At 37.8% G+C, this 15,286-nt stretch overlaps 1 protein-coding gene across 3 annotated transcripts in view; it reads right to left on the bottom strand.

Moving 5' to 3' along the window:
- Positions 1-7,158, bottom strand: part of WDPCP (WD repeat containing planar cell polarity effector) — a 109,201-nt gene extending 102,043 nt beyond the window's left edge. For 2 of the 3 annotated variants that reach the window (XM_005147434.4, XM_031047543.2), the window contains exons 1-4: positions 7,043-7,158; positions 3,066-3,150; positions 1,354-1,398; positions 273-323 (exon numbers count right to left, since the gene is read on the bottom strand). In XM_005147434.4, coding sequence (XP_005147491.2) covers positions 273-323; positions 1,354-1,398; positions 3,066-3,126 — 157 coding nt within the window. In that variant the 5' untranslated portion in view covers positions 3,127-3,150; positions 7,043-7,158. The remainder of the gene's footprint in view (positions 1-272; positions 324-1,353; positions 1,399-3,065; positions 3,151-7,042) is intronic. The other variant, XM_031047541.2, reaches the window with a different exon arrangement.
- Positions 7,159-15,286: the final 8,128 nt, after the last annotated feature.

Raw genomic sequence — 15,286 nt, 5'->3', positions numbered from 1 at the left:
TGTGATTCCTCTTGACAATGGATTTGAGAAGCAGCACACACAACCATGCTTAGAGACAGAGTAAAAAACAGATTGCAAATACACTAGGAAAGAATTACAACTTTTCAACTGTTTCATGCCATGTAGTTCTGTGACTGCCTGCCTCAGATGGTATGTGTAGAAAGTTACTCTGAAAACAGGCTGAGGTGATTTTAATGCTCTTCCGGGGGGGTCACCAATTCAAATTAATGATTTGGTTTTGCTGTAACAAGAATCTCAGAAAATATCCTTACATTCCGCTTGCTTTTGCTTCTCTTCTAAGTAACCATGCCTCATCTGTGATGCTGAGGGAAAGAAGGGATGAAAAGATGAACGATAATCCTTACAACTGCTGTCAGCAAATATTAATATTAGGGAGAAGATTCACACGGTTTGATAAAACGCAGAAATTCACCAAAGCTTAAGACAGCCCTGCTTTTTTCACCTCGAGAGGCAGATATCTTAAACTTGCAGTGAAAGAAGGGCTTGTACAGCACAGCGGATACACCGGCGGCACCGAGCCTGCAGCCCCCGAGCAACAGCGGCACTGCGTCCTGACTTCGGAACTCGGCTCACGGGCCCGGCCGCCGAGAGGGACCTGTAGCTGGAGCCGAACAGACCTTGCGGCCCATCGGGAAACGTCCAGGATTAACGGGATTAACCAGATGAAGGAAACCGATCGCTCGCCCTGCGCGGCCCCTCCGCTCGCCGGGAAGGGACAAGGGAGCCGGCCCGCAGCCCAGCGCTCTCGCGGCGCCCCCTGCCGGCAGCCCAGCAGCGCCGCGGCGGCCCCGGCCCGCACCGCCCCTCACCGTGGTGCCGGTGTAACGGCTCGGCGGACTGAAAGGGCTGGATCAACTCCAAAACAGAATATACAGTACAAGAGCCTAGAGTTTAAAATCCCACTGAAGTTTCTAATGGCAGAAAGGTTGTTTTTATGTAAATATTTTCCTTTTTTTTGTTTTCTTTTTCTCTTGTGGAATAAAAAGTTTCTAAATGCTCTGCCGTAATTTAGGAGAGAAAATCTCTGTGCTTCCTTACAGTACCAAAATACAGAGATATATACCTAAATATATCGAGATTTCTCGATATATATACCAAAATACATCAATATACATCTATATATATGTCAAAATACATCAATATACATATATATATATAACAAAATACTTCAACATATATCAAAGTACATATATATGTATACATAGGTATTTACATATCTAAATATATTAACAAGAAATTTGAAGTTGTGTTTTTCAGAGCAAGCAGTCGGTAACAAAGATTGAACATCTAGAAGTTTTGTTTAGTTTTAGTTACCGTTATTTATATTTTTACCTGGTTCTTTCTTGTCATAGTACTGGTGAATCCCAATATCTTCATCTATAGAATTGAATGTAAATATATTTAATTATGGATGTGACACTAGAAACAAAACATAACTTAAAATGCAAAGTTCAGCATCTCAATTTCTGCCAGCTGGAGTGTTAGGCGTTAACATAGCAACAGTGTAAAAACTACAGCACATAGTCTGAATACAAGGAGGACTTTCAAGATCCTGCAAGCAAGGGCTGAAGGAGAATGTGACAGGTCCTTGTATTTGTTTGAAGCTGTCATTTCCTCCACATACACTTTGATTCACTTCCAGCTGCCAACATGCAAAAGTATTTTTACCACCTTCCTAATGAGCATCTTTTATGATTGTTCACAAAGAAAGGTAAGGATCATGGTGAAAAGTATACCTTAGAATAACTTTAAACATTTTCTGGTGACTGACACAGCTGAGCTAAAGACAATAGGATTTTCTTAAGATCCATGAACTCATAAAGCTGCCGTTTCAAAGGATCCAATATTCTTAATCTATAGGTTTTATTCTCTACCTGGTTCCCATGGCAAAGAAATTTGGATGTTTCAGCTACCTTGGTGCAAGCCACACCAGCCAGCTCCTGACTGGTAAATACTTAGGTGTGCCATGGCAAGCTTCACCAAGTAGATCCAAGTATGGCTTTATGTTGCATTGTTTTAAAATAATGGGATGGACATTGTGTCTGTCTTCTTCTAAACTCAGACAGTGATATACCATGAGACATTCCACACATGGAGGAATGAAGGAAGGCATTGCAAGGGCAGACAGCAGTCCTGCCTTCTGCCTCAGGATATCAGAATGGGGTACAGAGAGGAAGCAAGAAAGTCAGAGGTGTAAAACAGGCACAGCAGGCCACAGTATGCCTTTAATTACAATAAATCACAACTATGTATTTACTTAAGCCACCAGACTTTTCAATAAAACAGTTTTTGACTTTTTTTTCATATTGTTACAGAACAATTCTGACACAAATTTGGGATACCAAGACTTACTGAGCCACTATTTGAATAATAACATTCAACTAAACATTTACTAATATTCAACTGAATTGTCAATAATAATAAAATATTTCAAGAAAAATATGATATTCTATAATTAGCATGAAGTGTCATAAATAATAGTTTGATATGGTCCACTTAAAAACTAGTGGGGGTTTTCCTTAGTATTGTATTTTAGCAATAGCAAGGCAAGATGAATGAAGGTGATTTCTACAGGACTAGTAATCAGTCATGTGTCTCCTGGAACAATCAATTAATACAATAAATATACCCTTGTAAGTATAAAATTTCAAGTAATCATATAAAATACCCAGAACGTGCAGTAATTTTTTATGCTCACACTAAGTATAAATCACAATGCTTCTGCAAATCATGTGACTATAGATCTTCATTCACCTAAACCAGTCATCAAACTGAAGCTTACAGTCAAGTAGGGCATAGCTTCCAAAAAAGGAAAATGCATCCAATTAAATATAATCTTAACATTTTTCACTTCAAATGATGCTCCAGTTCTATGATAAGATAAGCGAAAAAGCTGATCAAGTTCAAACATCACACTGCTGTCTAATTCTCCTTCTTTCTCCTAAGTAGAAAAAGCACTTGATTTGGACATTCAGAATTTTATATGAATTTAATATTCATTAACAAGCTTTGCTGTTTTGTTTTAGTAACAGGTAACAGCTCACCTTTAATATGTAAGTTAGTCTTCAAAGACCACAGAAACATCTCAGTCAGGCAGAAAGACATCTGGTGGCAGATGGAGCCTCAGCACTATCAAAAGAAGGAAAGAAATTGCATGAGCAAATTAATTACCCTTTATCTCCAATGAAACTGTAAGTACTTTGGAAACTAAATACTAGAAGAACCTAGCACTGATGATATTTTGTTATATGTAAGTTGAAGGTTTTGACTGCTGTAAAATGAATAATGCATGGGAAAGAATAGGGTATGAAACATAGATATGTCTATATACATCATACAGAGAGACAAATCAACGTTAGTTTAAATTTACAGCTGCTCTCACTAAAGTAAATAACTTCATGCTTGATACTTCTTATACACACATGATCTCTTTTTACTGTATGGCTATTACCTTGGCATATGCTAAAGTGAAGCCACTGCTTAAAGATCTGGCTTAGACAGGAAAATTTGACTTTCAAGCCATTTTTTTTAAACACTGTACATTGGGAAGGGTCAATATAGTGAAGAAACAGTTTTGAACATGTCTATCCTTAGTGCCATGGTCTAGTGGTGGACTTGGCAGTGCTGGGGTAACAGTTGGACTTGAAAATCTGAAGGTCTTTTCCAACCTAGCTGATTCTGTGATTCTATTATCCTATATTTGTGAACATCAGTTATACTGCTAAATACAAAAAGTGATGTCTTTCTAAATAAAAAAGAGCATTTACATTAAATCAATTAAAACTGACAAAATAACAGCTGTGAATCACATAAAATATACAAATTCTAATATTAGGTACATTGACCACTGTTTGCTGAGGTTTTCTGAACAATCCACCTGAATATTCCAAGTAGAGGATGTGTTGTCCTTCAGAGGAGCATTGGGAATCTTCCGAGACCCAGTAACCATGACTTCCTTGAGTAATATCCTGAAGTGCTGTAGTTGTAAATGCGCCATCAGACCAATTACTTACACTTCTTCAAGAATCCACTGAAAGCTGGACTCAGAAGGGGAGTTTACACAGATACAGCACACTCAAGAACCACTGTTGGTATAGAACTGTATTTGAAGTTTTTTTCTTTTTTGAAGTGGACTCTTCATTTCTTTTCCATTAGTGTCACATAGATAATGAATCCATTACAACCTTACTGAAGAACTCCAATCACATCGAGTATCAGGCGTTTACCTCAAGAGGGCTTTGATGAGAAACATGTGCAAGAATCTCAGGTAGCATCAAGGAAGTGATCATAGTTCCAGCAGAGCTATGAGACCTTGAGGCATTATCACTCAAGCTAATATGCATGTTTTGATGCACTGCCTAATCCACTGAAATAGCACCAAGTGGAAACAGCATTTTCTTTACATTGATCCCCAAAAGTACAAAAAGTCTAAATCCTCTGGTTTTATCAGAAAAGAGGAAAAAATAAAAGCTTGTAACACAGTCTAGTAAATGGAATATACTTTCATCTTGGGTGAGAATGAGTTTGGGAAAAAAATGCAAAGACATTTGTAGCATGGTGGTCTGTTGAACATGGGAACCATTGCTGGTGTAAATATGGATGAGGGCAGCCCCTCATTTTTCATTTGTATTACAGTAACAAGAGATTGTATATTATAATTTTCTTACTTGTTTTCTCTCTTTTTACTTTCTTACTTTAGCAAGTGAAACAAAAACTTGCATTCCCCAGTGCCCATAGATCCTAGAAAAGAATTTCTCACTAATACAAAGTCAACAAATTCGGTGAACGTTTCAAAATCTTATCATGGTTTGACTGAAACAAAACCCTTAAGTCCTTGATTGGCAGATGATCAGTTCAGCTGGAGAGAAAGCACATCTGCCCAGAGGACAAGGTGTGGTGGTGCCCACCAAAGCTGCTCTATCACTCCCCTCCTCAGCGGGATAAGGGAGAGAAAATGCAGTGAAAGGCTCATGGGCTGAGATTAAGGACAGGGAGAGATAATTCACAAATTACCATCACAGGCAGCACAGACTCCTGTTGGGGAAATCAGCTTAATTTATTACCAATCAAATCACAGTAGGATAATGAGAAATAAAACCAAATCTTACTAACAAGTTCCCCCCACCCCTCCCTTCTTCCTGGGCTTAACTCCACTCCCAATTCTCTGCTTCTTCCACCCTCAATGCTGAGGGACAGGGAAAGGGAGTCGTGGTAAATTCATCACACATTGTTTCTGCTGCCCCTTCTTCCTCAGGGGGAGGAGTTCTCACTCTTCCCCTGCTCCACTGTGAGATCTCTCCCATGGGAGACAGTCCTCCATGAATCAAAACATGGTCCATTCTAATCTGATCTACGTTCTAATCTGAAATATGCCCTGACTAGTTATAGTCTACAGGAAAAAAAAGGAAAAAGAAAAAACAAGAGAGAATTTGCTTCTGTAACAAAATATGACACTGTAAAGTCTGAATATTTTGCTCAGATGAATTCTTTTCTTCCTTTTGAAGAAATATTCACCAATTTATCACATAATTATATTTCAGCACAATGGGGATGAGGATTACGAGGATGATGAGAACAAAGACATCTTTCTCTGTTGGAACCAACCCTAACCATTCCATGATTTGTGATCTGGAAAGTGCCTCTCAGAATTGACACTGTTCCTTTAACTACATGAGCTACACCCTGCTATTGCAGAGAGGTAGGTATGAATAAATATAAAAATTCCTCCCATTGAGCTTTAAGGACTCTATCCCTCCCCTCTTGAAATGTATTAGAATTTGGGGAAAATGGAATAAAATCATAGGATCATAGAACAGTGAGGGTTGAAAGGACCTCATTCCAATCCCCCTACCAAGGGCAGGGACACCTCACACTAAACCATGTCACCCAAGGCTCTGTCCAACCTGGCCCTGAACACTGCCAGGGATGGAGCATTCACAACCTCCCTGGGGAACCCATTCCAGTGCCTCACCACCCTAACAGTAAAGAATTTTGTCCTTATATCCAATCTAAACTTCCCCTGTTTAAGTTTGAACCCTTTACCCCTTGTCCTCTCACTACAGTCCCTATTGAAGAGTTCCTCCCAGGAATCGCTATAGGCCCCCTTCAGATACTGGAAGGCTGCTATGAGGTCTCCATGCAGCCTTCTCTTCTCCAGGCTGAACAGCCCCAACTTTCTCAGCCTGTCTTCATACAGGAGGTGCTCCAGTCCCTGATCATCCTCGTGGCCTCCTCTGGACTTGTTCCAACAGTTCCATGTCCTTTTTATGTTGAGGACACCAGAACTGCACACAATACTCAAGTGAGGTCTCACAAGAGCAGAGTAGAGGGGCAGGATCACCTTCTTAAAATAACTCTACTGTTAAGGTAAAACTGGAATTCACTTTAATAGCTGTTTTTTTTTTCTACTCCCACAACACTGTCTGCTTTCACAATGCCTCCACAAGCAACAGGCAGAGATATTTTGGTGGTTGTAAATGCAGTCTGACAAATGGAAATGTTCTGCAGTGATTACTGTGCTCCAGTACCCATGTTAGGAGTGCTTTGTTTAAAAAAAAAATCCCCAATTCAGTAAATTTTTGTTTAGCCACTGATACAGAAAATAACTGTCTGGCCACTCCCTAACATCAACAAATGCTGAAACTGATATCTAGGGTCCACTAAACACTTTCCATATAGCTACTGTTGTACCAAATGATTAGGAAATACATGCTGGATGAGTGGTTCACTGATACTGTGTTTATTTCACCTGTTCCCATACAGTACCTGGGAGAATGGGTTGCTTGTGAAAGGCAATGCCCAGCTCCCAAGGCAAGTGCATCCAAAGAACATGGACCTCTGAAAACATGCTAGGAATGAACTAGAGCTATGGAACAGGGAATGCTGACTACAACAGACCATCTGAGCTCTGTAGTTTACGTGCTAGAGGCATGGCTTAGTGTCACAACAATATCCCAAGTGCTGTTCCAAGAGTAGACCCTTTAAGTGCCAGGCTACATGACAGTATTTGATGGCCACCTACCTGTATCACTGAAGGTGAGCCAATGTGCTCCCAGAAATCCAGCATTCCTAGCAAAAGAGTGACAAAACAAGTGGGATCCCCTTCAAAATATTACTGTAGTCTGAGACACACTCCTAGGAGCAGAAACAAGGCAAAATACAAAGCCAGTCAGAAAGCAGGTATTTCTATGCCACAGAAAAGTTAGAAACCTACTGCAATTACATGTGTACACACGCTAGATGAGGTGCTTCAGATGTGGGTTTGGGCAGATGCTCTAGGACTAAATGCCTAAATAAAAGGAAATGCTGCAGAATCTAATTTCACTGCTTGCTCATGGTGTCAGACTTTCTTGGCAAAAAATACTGTACTGGGAACTATTTTGCAAAAATCAGCACAAGCCACCCTTTCATTCCCTCCTGCTCCACATTGCTTTCACATTCTACAGTTTTGGTCTCTTTTGTTGTTTGTTTTTTCGGCAAAATGGAAAATGCAATAGACACAATGGACTCTACTTCAGAAAATATACTTTTTTTTTCACTTGACTTTGGATTAATTACACAATAGCTCTGCTAGCTAGAGGCTCCGTAACAGATTACCCACAATCCTACTTTTGCCTCCCTTCTCCAATGTTAATATACTATCCCTGGCATCGCTCATTCCGAATGTCTGATTTCTAACTCAGACTTCAAACATTCAAAAAACAAGGTAAGTCATCAATTCATCCTACAACTTAGAGTCTATGTTTCCGTGATATAATATTTGGAGCAGAAATTGTTATCTTTTTTCCTCCTCCTCATGACCAATTTCTCCTTCACCAAGGAGAGAAACTCCCTGCAGCACAGATATGACTCACAAACGTAGTATTTGACTCTGCAAGATAAAGTTTAGATCGAGATATGTGCATTAGATCGGTAGCTACTTGTTGTATGCCTTATGTTGATCCAACAATTTCTTTGGGTAGAGCATGTAAAATAAAATTTTAAATAAACTATCTTTGACATTTTTAGCCACATTAACTTAAAATGCAATTATTCATTTAAAAACAGACTGGCAAACTTTTTTCTCAGTCATGTACCCACAGATAATGATTGCAAAATATTCCCCCAATCTTACAAGATAGGCTTCCACTTTATGCATTCTATGAAGCCACGACCTCTTTGATATATAATAAACATAAACAGAAATAAAGTAAGTAAAATAATGAGAATTTGTAAAACTTCATTTTGTATTCTGGCTTTAAGCAGAGACAATCCAGGTTCTTCCTTCACACTGTTTATTCCACTAAAAGTCACCAGCAGAGAAATCAAACTGCTAAATTTACACGTGTGTATTGATAGTTTTAATTTGGTTTCTTGAGAAAATTATGCTCATGTTTGTGTGTCAGTCTAACCTTTCTTTCATTTTTAATCCATTGATAAAGCTAAATCTAATCTTCTGGTTTTCTCAGAAAAGAAATTCTCAAAATAGGTAATTCCTGCAAATGCTGTGCAAATCTGCAGGTGAGCACTACGAAAGATTGTCTTAGTACTAGAACCGAGGGACATGTAGGGATAGCTTAGGCCTTAATCACTTGTCTTGGTGAAATCTGTAGATCTACCCCAGTCAGAGCTCATTGTTTCTTGCCAAGCTGGAAGATCTAAAAAAGCCTATGGAAGACAGTGGTGGCATGGTGGCCATGAGAGCTGCAAACATGGGGAGGAGCTAGAGAGGAGAAAGAGCACATACTGTATCTATTGGCTATACCACTACTGCGCAAAAGACAAGCACAAAGCTCATATCAGTGGGCAGGTGGAGATCATTGGGAATTCTTAATTCTGTTGCTTGGTGAACTAACTGCCAAGTGTACTTGTTTCTCACTAATGGATACAAGAGATTAACCAGGCTACTTCTCATCTGTGACACTGACCCAAATGTATGTGTGAACAATTTCTTGCTCCTGTGTAGAAACTAGTGACTATAGAAGTCTGAACAGGTTTCAAGGCCTTAGCTCAAGGGGTTCATTGGCTAAGACCAGCTCTGAATTTTGAGCCACAACACTTAAGATTTCACAAACGTTTGGATTTAAGACGTAGTAGAAATAGGACAGAATGGCCTAGTTTTAATTTGGTTGAAAGTTAAATGGATGCACAGATGGAATTCTGATCCATCCTCCCATTGTGTAATCCTGTCTTTGGATTACACAGGTTGGCAATTCTACCACCTATGCAGAAAATAAACTATTTGCACTTCATTCTTAAATGTTTTATTTCCTTAATTGTGGAAATTTAACTTAATTATCTGATAAGGAGAGGTTATGTCTTCATCTTTCACTATGCACTGGATATATATGTATTGTAAATAGCAGCTCTGCAGTGCATAATAAACAGCAGTCGGGGTCAGAGTCCCATCTACAGTCAGATTGTGGTTAACCACAACACTGAATGCTGCTCTATCATTCAAAATTAGATTAAAAATGCTGTGGTTACATAAAGCAAAAGACTGACCTGATAAAATTTGGATCAAACAGGTTATCAATTCTTTTGTAATGGCAACTGTAAGATGGCTTTTGGCAGTCCCCATTCTTTCTGCTCCATTTGGCACCCATAACTAAACCTCTTGCTGCTGGTCCACTGGTATCTCACCAACACCCCTCTGCTTCCAGATCATCACTGCAGTATATCACCTTCCCCTTCATAAGCAGGCTTGGGCTCATCTTCTTTTTCTTTTCTTTTTCTTAGATGATTATGGAACTCAGATCCCTCCTTCTCTGCAGCTACTTTTTCTGAGCCCCTCCTCACAACTATTACTCCTGGGACTGAAACTCCTCACCTGAGATCTTTGCTATCCTTAGTAGCACAGTTGGCTTCATTCTTATATTTATTTACTTTCAATCCCTTTTCCACTGAGAAAAGAAGTGTAGATTTTGCAGTATAATTGAAAATCAGTCTCTCTGTCTGTAAGACCAACTTCTGATTCTAAGTAGCAGAAATACAGGCATACACTTATAAATCCACTCAGTGCCTAATAATTCATATTATAATATTGGTTTACAAATAGTTTCAGCTATCAAGTTTTAAATTATCATAAATCTAAAAATCCTAGGAAAGTATTTATTGTTGCTGTATTTATTCCGGGCAAATATTTACTGTTGCAACTTACTTTCTCTTCAGTGCTATTGTCTGTCTCTTCAGACTTTGATGACTCAGAATATTTTTGCCTTAATACATGAATGAAGCAAATTCTTTTCCTTATTCTAACTTCCCCAATCTAAAGGGAAAAACTATTCTGTAGATGGGTGAACAACACACAAGAGCACTCTGTATTGAAATACACAGTGAGTGTTCTATTGTAAGAAAGGCCTAAATATGGCTTGCAGAATAATCACTGAAAGGAAATACATTATCTGATAACTCGAGAATTCTGGCATGAAAATTATACATTGTAGATTTATTTCCATATGCTGTGAAGTTTTATCATGCTCCACTGAACTAATTTTTCTGAGGTTTGTTTTACTGCTTTGTGAGTCTGAAAATCATCCTTCTTTTTTTTTTAATTATAGTTACTGAGTTTTCATCTTTTAGGATATTTGCATATTTAACTGCAAAACATATATATAGCTCCTTAAAAACATGAAGACTATTTGACACATACTAAGAACAGCAAAACTATGTTAACGATGTAAAACAGAACAAACATATTATCTCCAGTTGCTATCAGTTAGGATTACTTCTTGTGCAATTACCTTGGGCTCAATACATTTATACACAACTATTTTTACTGGATTCAGAATGTTGAGGCCCTGATCTTGAAACTAGTTCTGCAGTGATGCTCTCTTTTTGCACCTACTGTGGCAAAGCTCACAGCAGGATCATGTCATTAAACAGTAACTGTAAAAAACTGACGCCAGATTCAATTTATATTAATATTAAGCACCAGCATTTGAGATATTATTATTTTAAATCAGATTAGTTTTATGTGGGCAAAGGCCATACAGTCCATTGTTCAAGATGCGAATTGGCTGAGAGACAGCTCAAGTTCATCCTCTGAGCTCTGAACTAAAACTCTACTAGATAGAGGGGTGCTAAGTCCAAGGAGACGTGCAAAATACTACAGGAAATTTACATGGGGGTAACTTGTTGCCATCTAATTGCTTAGTCGTGGCAAAACTAAGGCACAAATTTTGCTGAGTTGTCACCCAAGTAGCTAATGACAGGATCAGAAACTAAACTCTTGCCTACTGCCCAAACCACCCTACTCTCTCCTACCTTCTGGGATGTGCTTCCAATATGTATTATTGGTACAGTCTTGTGAAAGACAGCTATTGATTGACTGAACAGATAGTAAGATTAACAGCAGCAAAGCAGAATGAATTTGAGGGTGGCAATGCTGTTTGTCAGGAAGACACCTAGTTTATGTATCAGCCACACCTCTGACAACAGTAATGAAGCTAGGAATCATTCTCCAATTGATACTGCAGGCGAGCATTACAATCTATAACAACTCTCTGGCAGAGCGGGTGTGAAAAGTTAAGAAGGTCATAGAAAATAGATATAATTGACCTGGGTTTTTACTTCACAGAGTGAAAAGTTCATATGCACATTTTGATAAAGACCCTGAAGGCCTTTATATAAACCAGATAGCAGATAAGCGATCCAAACTACAGATATCCAGTGCTGACACATGACATAAGGTAATTACAGAAGTACTAAATGTCAAACTGTTTTACTCTATTCTCTTAGATAGTGATTGCTGTTGCAAATAAAGAAATTTTTCAATACTAAAAGTCAGTAGGTCATAACATTTTATAACAGTGATTTCTTACTGTCAGCCGAAAGAGAAGATAACAAAATCTCTCTTTTTTTTAAGCTAAGCAGAAACAAGGTGAAAGGACCAGCAAATTGTTCCAGCACAGGAAAAGTCCTTGCTCTGCTGCCCTACTATTGTCACAACACCTTTATGCAAGGAAGAAGGTTTACATCAGCAGGTCTGTAAACCGAGAACACCAGTTCACATCGGAAATTAGTTATGTAAATGTATGTGTTTATGTAAATGTATGTGTTTATAGCAGTACTACTGACAGCAACAGATCTGAATTGTTTCTTTCCACTTAAGCTTCTATGCATAGGCATTTTAGTTTATCAATTGGCCTTGCAGCATGGGCTGCTATTAAACAGTGATCAGAACAACAGTTAAGTCCAAAGCAATGAGTTAACTATAGTTCAATCTGAATTTTAACTATATTTGCACCTAAACAAATCAGATTCTTCTATATTTTTATGCACTATTTCGGATTTAGCTATCAAACTACTAAACAGACCTGCAAGGTTAATTTCAGTGCAGTACTGAAAATACATCACAAACATTTGTTTCGTTTTCCCTTTGTACGCTGTACCAACAAATTTCTCAATGAACTGTACAGCTCTTGCCTATAACATTTTATCCTATGGACGTTAACTGAGAACTTGTTTGAAGAATTTCAAAAAGCACACTGGCAAACACCTTGATTTGATTTACAAATCTTGTAAATTTGCAAGAGGTATATATCTGAGTACACTGTGTGAGCTGAATAAATTTACTAGAACAGATTATTTTATATCTGCAACACCCTTAAACACATTTTTGTATGCTTTCTCAGAATGTTTTGCTGTTTAAATAACTTTCAGTAGCTTCTTTACATTGACCTTTATTGTTTTGAAGCAGAAAATAAAATAGGCAAGCAATAAATTAAGCTTCACTAATATTTGAAAATCACCTTTGAACAGCCATTTGCAAGGCTCATTGAGCTTCTTGTTACAAGCATTTGTTTTTAAATAAGGGTTTTTTCCTGCTATACTTGAATTCCAGTTAATCCAATGAGACTTGTATCTTGGTTACTTCAATGTAATATTAAAAAACCCTACAATGCCTGTGTGTGTCAGACTTCCTTTTAAGAAAGATTTGATTGCAAACACAAACAAAAAGCTTTTCTTCTTTTGTACTCCTTTATGATCTTCAAACAGGTTTCTATGAAAAGGACTAATATTTTTTCAATTTTAAGCCATACTCACCTTTTCAGTTAGGAAAGACAAAAATGAGAATTTCATGTTACAATAATTAATTCCTGATTGTAAGGCTACAGTATAGTTTATGCTCTGTTCTAATTATGCAGATATGCATTAGGGAAAATAACTTTGAAGAAAAAAAATGTATTTGTTTAAACATTTTCATAATCACATCTGAAACTGTTGAGCAGTGGGATCATATATAAAACAAAATGTACACAGATTTCTATTGTGAACTACAAACTACTCTGCTACTCTTAGGAGAGCCATAGGAGTAAAGTATTTGGTCTGTAAGTACAGGTAGTTTCAGAAATCTCCTGTATTAAAAAATATAAACAAACTAGGTCCATTCCACAATATGGGACAAACAGCAAGTTGGGGAGGGGGATGTTGGAGAGATATAGAAAGAGGAGAAAGATCAAAAAACTATGATTGCTTAAGTCATAGCAATCCAGTTACCAAAACCAAAAGAAAATTCTCCTGCCAAACAGAATTAACTTGAGATGCTCAGTTAATTCATCAGTTTTCTCACTACATGAGTTTCTCTTTTTAAGCATTCATGTCTCTGACAGTGATACTGATCTGAATGTGGCCAAACAGGATGCAGTCTTTCTGAATCTGCTGATGAAGAATCCAAAGTAATCCTGCCTTTTGTCCAGGTTGCCAGACTGCTGTCTGTAAGACTGATGGCCACGTGACAGTGTTCTGCTACCACAGTGGCTAAGTGCTGTCCAAGAACGTATGCATAAAGGAAAAATTTGATGGGCTGAATCTCTTTCCATTAACTGTGTAGGGGTCCCAGATTGACTATAGGACTAATACAAGTATTTAAAAGGCTGAAAACTCAGTCCAGCTTCATTCTACATTTTATGTGAGCTGAGTAAGACAAGCTGTCATTAAGACACCTGCAGTTGCCTTTGACCAGTGTTTTAAACAGTTTTGGTCTCAAACCTGCCCTACAATATAAGCACAATAGATTTAGTAACTGCCAGCACCATCCCTATAAATCAGATTATCCATAGTTTCAGGAACTGAGTTTCAGGATCTGCAAGAGATCACACAAATAACAGGTATCATCAAACACTTCTGAAGGAAAACTTTCCTCTTGTAATAATACCATAACCACTGGATTGTTAAGTGTCTCTTCATGATCACCTTCCTCATCTGCCTCAAAAAGCAGAATTATACAGTATCTTTATTTGATACAGAATCAAAGGTTGGAAAAGAGCTTTAAGATCAAGTCCAACTGTTAGCCCAGGACAAGCTAGATATTGACTCTGATGTAGAGGTAATTACATTCTCCAAGCCCAGTTTCGTATCTGGAAAGAATATATGTGACTGTTCTAATTTCTGGTCAGCATAGGCTAGTAGTCCTTCTTAATTCTGCAGAATAATACACTGGTAGAATTCATACATTTTATGTTTTATAATCTTTAAACTTCAAATGGACTTTCAGTTAACTCTTTATACTTCAGAAATAATCAGCTAGCTCGCAGATTCTTCCCAATATGTAGCTGAATTATGGAGAGAAATGTGAATTGGTTCTCCATAGAAATAACCACCTATTTATTAGATAATACTGGTGAGGCACTACCTTGCTTCAGGCTTACTGTCTAACTTGTCCAGCTTATATTGTCTTCCTAGTGGATGGATATGAAGGAGACAAGACTGACATAATAAAGTTCATCCTTACTAACTTTAGTCACAAGTTAGCATATCCAGTATATTTGGTCATCTATCCTTTCTTTTCATTACAATGCTTATTAGCTCTACTCCCATCATTAAAAGATGGATTTATGGTATTTGTTGAAAATAATTAATACAAAGCAGTTCTTGCTAATATAAGACATGTTTATTGACTTAATCAATCCTCCAAAATCTGTTAAAATTATAAAGTATAATAACAGGAGGAGTAACTAGTTTACTAAAGAATAAGATTAGGCAGACTCCTTGGTTTCAGTTAACCAGTCATTGTTACCTATCTGGTTCTAATATTAAAATACCAGTGATGAACTCAACAGCTACTCAAACACGCTATTAGTGGAAAAACCTGTCTAGCTCATTTAAAAAAAGTTTGTAAATTAATATTGAATCCTGTTATAATTCAGCTCAGACCAAAAGCTGCTGTGGGGTTCATTGCTCCAAGTCCATAGCAGAGTGTGTGCACGAGTATTTTCTTCCAAATTACAGTACTATTACAGTTTGCTCAAGAATGTCCCATCCCTGGAAGAGTTCTGTTCTATGA

This window comes from Melopsittacus undulatus, chromosome 3 (genome assembly GCF_012275295.1).
Source record: "Melopsittacus undulatus isolate bMelUnd1 chromosome 3, bMelUnd1.mat.Z, whole genome shotgun sequence".
In the NCBI taxonomy this organism is placed as follows: domain Eukaryota; kingdom Metazoa; phylum Chordata; class Aves; order Psittaciformes; family Psittaculidae; genus Melopsittacus; species Melopsittacus undulatus.
Note: the sequence above shows the minus strand (reverse complement) of the source record. Positions and strands in the feature narration are given on the sequence as shown.